Raw genomic sequence first — 8,951 nt, forward strand, 5'->3', positions numbered from 1 at the left:
GTAGGTGTGGGATTCGTTGTGTGTCACAGTGAGTTCGATGTAACCAGGTATTTTGCTCAGCTATTCTTACAGCAGTAGGTGTGGACAGCAGTGTCTGATATCATACCTCCTACCTGGGTTGTTGACCATGTTTTTCTTTTATGACCTTGACAAACACCCAGTGTCCAGGCTTCACCAGCTCTTCTCCTCTGTGCTCCGGTAGCTTCTACAGTCATTATTATAGTCAAGGCCGGACAGGCTGGACTCAAACGCAGGCCTCCGGGGGAATCGAGGGGAAGTCCAGGGGCACACTCCTCTTCACACAGTCAAAGTTTCCCCAACCCCTTACTACTAACCGCTTCTAGAAACTACAATTCATATTTACTTGTGTTTCAATATGTTACAAACATGCAAAGAAAATGTGGAAATCAGGGAGTGGTAAAACACTTTCAGTTCCCTCAGCCCTCATCTCATTTACAAATTTCAAACTTCCCTCATTTGCCTATCAGTTAATAATAATAATAATAACAACTATTACTACTACCACTAATTCTATTACAACAACAACAACAACCTTAAAACATCCGAAGAGTCACAATTTAGGGGCCTTTATTTTTGAAATGTCAGATCAAATCAGATTATGAAACACATTCTAAGCACAATGAACATGTTTACATGAAATATTTTATATATTTATACTCCCCCCCCCATAAAAAAACAACAAGGGAAAAGAAAACAAATACACAGGAATTAGAAAGCAGATTTCTGAAAGTTTGGTATAAAAACAAAAAGAAAGAAAAAAAATCACTCGTTTCCTCTTCGACTCTTCTTGTGACTCTTTTTTGAACTCCTGTAACGTGAAACAAAACCAAGTTAACCAAGTTAAATAAACAATGAATATTCTAATACCACTACACTGGAGTTGGTGAATACAAATATGCACACAGAGGGAAACTCTTTCTTCTCCCTCTCTGTCTTGTTATTTTTAACCTGGAGCTTAAAAATACACATTTCTCTTTCTTCCTCCTTCTTTTCTGTCTTTAGCCCATATCAAATTACGGCACAGTATAGTGTGCTTGTGCTATTTCTTGTTAGTTACTTAATTTAGTTACTTGTTTATAGACAATTAAAATCATGAAAGTATAATGGAGAAACTGCTCTCACAGCTAGAGACTGGCAAGGAACAACACAAATGCAACACAAGGGGGAGCCAAGACGACAAGTCAGGGGTAGATACCCAAGTTTGGGTGAGAATGAAGCCGGGTATCAAGAAAGTATCGTTAAGTGAGAGAGGAATTGACCTGAAAGACAGGATCCTGGACCCTCTGTAGCCGGTTACCAAGATTACATAAATTACCCTCTGAAGGTCTTCTAGATGATGTGAATGCAGCACTACGGACAATACGTACTGCAAACATTACCGAGACTAACCAGCTGATCTATGGCAGCAGTGATCATGAGATGTTTGGCTACAAGATGAACAGCCCCAAGGAGCAGTACGCAAGGAGTCAACTGAATGGTAAGAACAAGATCTGGGCTATCAACACCTATGCCTGTGATCAGGTACCCTGCTGGGATAATAAGCTGGTCACAGGAGGAGATCGAAGTCACTGACATCAAGACCAGGAAGCACAGCGCCCACTAATCAAATAACGTTACCCAGATATACATTAATAATAATAATACTCACCTCTCTGGGGACTTGGAATGGCTGCGATGTCTGTGGCTTCTGTGGTGACCTGGATCACAACAATGACACCAAGTCATTTTTATTTATAGACAAAAGTTTTCCAAACTTATGTAACTATGGAAATAACTTGAACATTTCCAGTGCTAAAAACTTAAAACACAGTTGCCAAAAGGATGGCAGAAGAACAACATGAATTTCTATGATTGCTGGCTTCATTTCAGTGGTTTAAAACCCACTGATATTGTGGCACAAATCTTTGCAAAAAATAAACAGATGAAAACAAATTTGAATCCAAGTCATCCTGTGGACCACTGGCCCTGATCCTGAGTGTCCCACAAAAATGTCTGGCTCAGGTGTTTTATGGTTTGCATGCATTTTTTTTAAAAACCCTGTTGGAGGTAAGAATGTCCGATATATATTCAACCATATATTATTTTTATTTTAGGATTTCACCTATTGTGGGTTATTATTAGAATGTAACTACCACGATAAACGAGTCACCACTGTACATATATATACATATAACAAAAATAACAGTAACAAGCCAATCGATTAATTTTGGTTGATTAACTGTAAACAAAGTGCTTTGTTCATTAGTAAGTGAGCAGTTAAAGATATAATGGCTAAAATGCTTTGGAACTCCAAGTTGATGGAGAACATACATGTTCTAAATCATATGAATGATATATTTGGTTGCTTCTTTAACTTAAATGTCTGCAGACTCTTTAATAACCCATATTTTCCCCCATTCTCAGCTGTCTGTTATTGTGGTTACACCATATGGCCACAGAACACTGATCTCCCCTTTAATTACCTGGTGATTTGGAGCGGTGGCGTCTCTCTCTGGACCTGCTGCGGTGGCGCCGGGGGCTCTTGCTGCGATGGCGATCTCTCCGTGGTGAGGGGCTGTTTATGTACAATAAAAAACACAGATATTCCTGTAAGACACACATACTAGCAGTGCAGTTTTAACAAGATTAAAGTGAATGCAAAACGCAGTCATACCTTCTCCTCTTTGGAGACCTGCTCCTCCTGAAGAAGAAATAATGGAGCTTACCATAATGAAAGCAACTGTATAAACTCAATGTGGGAAAAGGTTGCTCTGCAAGTCTACTTGTCTTATTCACAAACATATGAAGACTCAAGAAAATGTAAGGATGAGCACAATGAGTACCGTCTGGGAGAACGGCTGCGTCTGTAACGTGGTGATGGGGAGCGGCGAGGTCTGTCATTGTCACGGTAACCACGTCTATGTGGCTCAGGAGTCTGAATTCTCTCCATCTGCAACCAAATTCATTCATGTTTTTATTTTTCAGTTAATCCACTAACAGACAACATTTTCAGTGGACATAGAAGCTATTTTATGCAGACGCCTCTATATAACTGAGCTGAGCAACCTAAACCAGTCATTGTATTGCAAAGGAACTAATTTACACTATGTAATACTATCTGTATTACTTGTGTTTGCAGTTTTTACATATTCGGTGCCAGATCGCGGATACAAGCGGCAGAAATGAGCTTCCTCCGAAGGGTGGCTGGCCTCTCCCTTAGAGATAGGGTGAGAAGTTCGGCAATCCAGGAGGGGCTCAGAGTAGAGCAGCTGCTGCTCCACATCGAAAGGAGCCAGCTGAGGTGGTTCGGGCATCTGACAAGGATGCCCCCTGGGCGCCTCCTGGGTGAGGTGTTCCAGGCATGTCCCACCGGGAGGAGGCCCCGGGGCAGACCCAGGACACGCTGGAGAGATTATATCTCTCGGCTGGCCTGGGAACGCCTTGGTGTTCCCCCGGATAAGCTGGAGGAGGTGGCTGGGGAGAGGGAGGTCTGGGCCTCTTTGCTTAGGCTGCTGCCCCCGCGACCCGGCCTCGGATAAAGCAGATGAAGATGGATGGATGGTGCCATCTTGTGGCAGTACAGAACGTTACTGCTATTACAGATGGATTTTCATGTTTCAGTGAAGCTGAACATATGCTAACTGTGCAGTTAAACAAAAGCTGATAGTTGAACATATTGTGTTTTGTTATAGTGAGGGCTCTTTAAACATTAGAAATATATTTGGAAAATGAACATGTCAATCAGAAACCACCAATTTATTGCATCAGTTTTATATGGTAGATTTTTACTGATAATTTTATTTTTAACCTTATCTTCTTCCTCATCTTCTTCTTCACTGCTTTCTACTTCATCCAAGTCCTCCTCCAAAGCGCTAATCCTTGGGTCCAGCATCTCAGCCTCCTCCAGCACTTGCCTCTTCTGTAATATACGCATAAAAAAAAGAAAAGTCAATGACATTGGCACGTCAAACAGGTCAGATATACAAAAATGACACTAACACACCTGAAGCCGAGGAAGGATGACGTCACACATTCTCTCTGCGTGAAGAAGCCCGTCGATGAACTCGTCCACATGCATCACCTCAAACTCTGTAATAATTTACAAATAAAAAAAAATAAATTTACGCATTTGTCCTGGTTCGAACACATCCACTTTGAAGACAAAATGTTTACTTGCTACCTCACGTATCCCACCCACTAACAAGTGTCACAATGACGAAAAAAATCAGTGTCTCATTGAATGATCGGTGCCTGATTGGTGTACATATACATGCACAACGCCTACAAATATAAACAACCACCCAATGTAAGGTTTTTGCCAACGTTGTCCTAAATTGCAAAGTTTAATCCACTAGTATGTGCAAGTGCTTTGTATGGAAGAGGATTAGGGCCACTGGGAAAAAAAAGTGGGCATGTCCTTTTTTTTTCTTCTTCTTTTCCAGAATTTTGAGAAAAAAGTCAGAATTTTGACTTTTTTCTCAGAATTTTGACTTTTTTCTCAGAATTCTGAGAAAAAAGTCAAAATTCTTTATTTGCAATCGTAAAACAGAATCAATACTGTCAATGAATTTAAAAAAAAATACTGTTTTAACAAAAAGAAGAGAAGAACAATAGTCAAGTAAAACAGATATTTTTTTATTAAGATGTCAAATTACATTTTACTGTAATTTATTTATTTATATTCTTTAGTGGGTGAAAGTTATGCTTGATGAATTCCTCACTTCTCTGGACTGTGCTGTCTCAAGTTTCGGTATAAAATAACATAAATTGAATAAATGTATAAAACATATAAAAATTGACTTAGAAAAACATAATTCAGGTTTATTATATTACAATTCTGTAAAAGCTCTTGACAAGTTACAAGGTTAAATTACTTTAATTATTGTTAATCTAAAATGTTAACCAGTAGTTTCATACTTAAACACCTATGCCACTTTTGTGCTCACCTTTGCCTCATGCTGTCAGTACTGCTACACTGTAATGCTCCTAGTGCTGGGGCCTTGTTTCAATAAGATTCACACTTCAAATTAGGAAGTTTATTAGTGACATTAGCTCATGTGAAAAGATGGAGAATGCATTTCATGCACTTACATCGTACATTGCAAGTACTGCTGATTGCAAGCAGCGAGCAAATAATAAAATGTTTAGTATTTTTCTTTTATATGTGAGAAATATCATTATTGCAAATTTTCTTGAAATATTGCGATATCATTCACCTCCCTCCAACACCAGTTAGAGTCCAGTCATTTATAGATTAACTTGTCAAACTCACCTCCATTTCTGTTCTGGCTCTTAATCTTTCTGTAGTCATTGTACAAAGGCTCCAAGTATTTGTAGCAATCCACTGCAGTTCCAGTTAACCTCATGTACATCGCTCCAAGTAAACGCACATATCTAAAAGAAAAGGGAAAAAAATGAGCACGAACATGTCATACCTCATCTATGTGTTACACACATAAAAATATATTCTTAATCAATCCAGCACGAAATGTGCTACACACGCTGCTGACTGCCGACAACAGTTTACCAAACTGCTGTGCAACATTATAATCAGCAAGATCACATTCAGGCACAAAGACATTTAAAAACACATAAAACTATAAAACAGTACTTAAACAATTTACAGAGCTTTTTATTAATAACAATTTTACAAAATAGCAGAAACATATTTTCCTTACCTAATCATTATCAATAAAGTATTCAACAAATACACAGCCATGTGACAGCAGCAAAGTAAACCGAGGAAAATAGGTTTCACTCATACAAATTAACTGAAGAAATGTACAAATATCTCAGCCCCGCTATCATATAGCCCGACGGGCGGGGCTGAGATAGATTTTGGTCGCCCAACCGGAGATATCGCTAGCGTCGGGCTAGCGATTTTGAGAGCCCTGGTGATTCATCACATTTGTGTTTGAGTTCATCATTCGATTTGTAAACACAAAAGCTTAAAAAGTTTTGAAGAAATTCAGATAAAACTCAAGGGTCATAATAATCTATTACAATTTGGCTTACATCCACCAAGATCAACTGAACAAAAAGTTAAGTTATGATTCTTACAAGTGTGTATTTTGAACATTAAAAAAGTACCATATAAAGGTTAAAAATCTTGTCACATTTGACCTCTGACCTCTCCTTCAAGGTCAATAGACTGATCTGAAGTTTCGAGTGATAATACTGCTATAAAGAGCAATTTAAAATGCCATTCTCAATGCCACTGTTTGCACTGATAACATACAGCCATATAAGAAATCATATATGGGTATTCTAAATATCATGCAACTTTTTCTTAAGGTCAAATGTTCATAAAGGTCTGTTATCTTTACAACTATGCTACAACCTTAGCTAAGCAAAATAGTGGGAATGTGCCTAAAAGTGTCACGAGTTTGAGTGAATTCTATACACTATGAACTTGGTTGAGAAAATTAACACAACATAAGTGTTTACTCCTTTTCTCTCTGCAGAAAACTCACTTGAAATCCTCGTTTTTTATGAATTCGACAATGATGTCTTTTTCAGGTTGAATCTGCAACATCTTCAGCGTGAGACAAAGGAAAGGAGTGGGTTTGATATTTCCACCAAAAACTCCACCAACATACTTAAGTTCCATGGCTTTGTCGACAACCAGCTCAGCTGAGGATGAAACAACATACAAAAGCATTGTTAACAAAAAACTATAAATACAAATTGCATTGTATACAATTGTTGCCTGCAAATGCACCTGCATACATGTTTCCAATTAGACAATGAACAGAGGTATACAGACTTGTACAGATTAGAAGTTTACAGTTCTACTACTATTTTACTACCAGTACCATTTCAGAACTGGGGAGTGATGTCCCTCACATATTAGCATATTAGCACTCTGAGTCAATTACTGTGGTATCCAACTATCAGAGAAGGAGATGAAGAAAGATGAAGAAAGGAATGCCTAAGTAGTACAACAAGCTGTGTCCTGGATTGTTGATTGCCTGACAGAAAGACCACAATATGTGCGTTTTAACATTGTGTGTTTGACAAGATCATCAGCACAACTGAGGCACCAGAAGGGACCGTCCTCATGTGATGCAAGCAGAAACATCTGCAGCTCAACGGGACAAAGACCAAGGAATTGACTGTGGACTTTAGGAGGACCTGGAAACCAATGACTCCCACTGACTTGGTAAAAAACACTGTACAGGAAGGGCCAGAACAGTCTCTAATTTCTGAGGTAGATGAGGTCTTTTAACATTTATTCCTTTTGCTGGAATGCACCAAATTGGGAGTGACATCACTTTTTCAATATTAATGCAATTTCATAAACACAAAATTTTACACCATTTCAATTGCAATCTGAAAAATGTTACGAAAGCCTTTAAATAAATATGGCCAAGAACAGTCCATGTCTCCCTTTAGACCCCCGTTTGCTGCAGGTAAGGCTGTAAAGGCTGCCATCAGCCTTTAGCAAGCTGTGTAATATAAACATGGTATGAAACCAAGTTAACAGCATGTTTTAATACTACTCTTGGAGGCTTACTGCAGATTTTTCTCTGTGTAAAACAAATTTTGGTGTTTGTTGATCAGGCGCTTTGATGAAGGGCTCCTGCCACCTTTTTCCCAGTATAGGTTTTATTGGTGGTTACAGGAACAACTGCTGTTTTTGGGCTCTAGAAACACGTTTTCTTTCCTCAGCTTCTCTGTAACAGCTAAGCCTATTTGCTCTTCCCGGTGCATGTGTAAGTGTAAACAGAGTTCAGCTCCATGTTAAACTATGCCAGTGTTATCATCACTGCTGCTATTGTGTTATCAGTGCTTCTGTATAAAACTGGGAGCCACGTGGACTTAATGTTGTCAAACTAAATATGTTTGCAGGTCTGTTTTTAGTCACAAATGTGGGTGAAACATTTGCATTTACATCGTTTAACACAACGGCATGTTACAGAACCATGTGTTAAATTTGTTTATTTTTTCTATAGCCTTTCTTCAGTAACAAACTGTTTCAACTTCTGCAATCAGGCAGGTTTCGCACTATCAGGACAAAAACAGAGATACTCAAGAGGAGCTTCTATCCTCAGACCATCCAAGGCTTAAATCAGAACATGCCCCCACTCCCCTCATAGCATCACCATAAGGGTCTAGAACAGGACCTTATTTTATATTCTTGTCATATTTCATATCGTATCTGATTTATTATTACGGCACACGCTGCTACACTGATCATGCTGCTTACCTACTGCTTATATTACTCTGGTCACTGTTGTACTCCAGTCACTGTTTACATTACACTAAATAACTATAGTCACTCAGTTCAATTACTGTGTTTACGTTACTTAATTTTGTTTATTCTACTTCCATTGCACGGTCAGACATTGCTGTGCTAATATGGTACAAACACTTTAATATTCCATTTGCAAAATGTACATATTCAGTTTTTTAATTTAAAATTTCCGATTTCTAATTTAAAGTTACTTATTGTTTATAATATTTTGCACAGTCAAGGAGCAGTTCAGGACACATCTTAATGTGTGTTGTACTTGTATGACTGTGTCTTGAATTTTTAGCCTAAAATAAAATAATTTCTGTTGCCTAAAAATATCTCTCTATCTATCTCCCCAAGAATATAACTGAGCCCGCTTAATGTCGATAGTAACCCGCTTGCTAAAATGAGCCCTCATGAAGCTAACGTTAGCTCACTGGTGACACTACTAACCGGTGAGACCGAAGCATTCCTCCTTCCAGTACTTAGACTCGTAGATTCGTGTGCGGATGATTTTCTCCACCAGATACTGCGGGTTAGTCCCGTGTATACTGTTAGCGTCTTTAACGGTTCTGTTTGCCATGATACTACTATTCTGGCATGGAGAAAATGAACAAAAAAAAGAAAACCTTAGACGCCAAACCGGAAAGAGTAAATATTATTTCCGGTTCGACTTCTTCTTCTTCTTCTTCTTCTTCCTTCCGCTTCTTCTTGT

General features: G+C 38.6%; 1 protein-coding gene across 1 annotated transcript; it reads right to left on the reverse strand.

Moving 5' to 3' along the window:
- Positions 1 to 571: 571 nt before the first annotated feature.
- prpf38a (pre-mRNA processing factor 38A) lies at positions 572 to 8,918 on the reverse strand. The gene is made up of 10 exons (XM_082509688.1): positions 8,690 to 8,918; positions 6,474 to 6,633; positions 5,273 to 5,394; positions 4,004 to 4,089; positions 3,809 to 3,919; positions 2,844 to 2,950; positions 2,675 to 2,701; positions 2,484 to 2,575; positions 1,670 to 1,718; positions 572 to 829 (listed from the first exon to the last, which is right to left on the reverse strand). The coding sequence occupies exons 1-10, from the start codon at positions 8,817 to 8,819 to the stop codon at positions 784 to 786; spliced, it is 930 nt and encodes a 309-aa protein (XP_082365814.1). The 5' UTR covers positions 8,820 to 8,918; the 3' UTR covers positions 572 to 783.
- Positions 8,919 to 8,951: the final 33 nt, after the last annotated feature.

This window comes from Aulonocara stuartgranti (genome assembly GCF_965226115.1).
Source record: "Aulonocara stuartgranti genome assembly, chromosome: 17".
In the NCBI taxonomy this organism is placed as follows: domain Eukaryota; kingdom Metazoa; phylum Chordata; class Actinopteri; order Cichliformes; family Cichlidae; genus Aulonocara; species Aulonocara stuartgranti.

Excerpts from the sequence above, each read along its gene's own strand:
- prpf38a (XM_082509688.1), bottom strand. The coding sequence starts at position 8,819 with ATGGCAAACAGAACCGTTAAAGACGCTAACAGTATACACGGGACTAAC. Across the intron at positions 2,951-3,808 it reads AAGATGAGGAAGAAGATAAG|ATGGAGAGAATTCAGACTCC; the intron begins GTTAAAAATAAA and ends ATTTGGTTGCAG. Across the intron at positions 2,702-2,843 it reads CGCAGCCGTTCTCCCAGACG|GAGGAGCAGGTCTCCAAAGA; the intron begins GTACTCATTGTG and ends TTTCTTCTTCAG.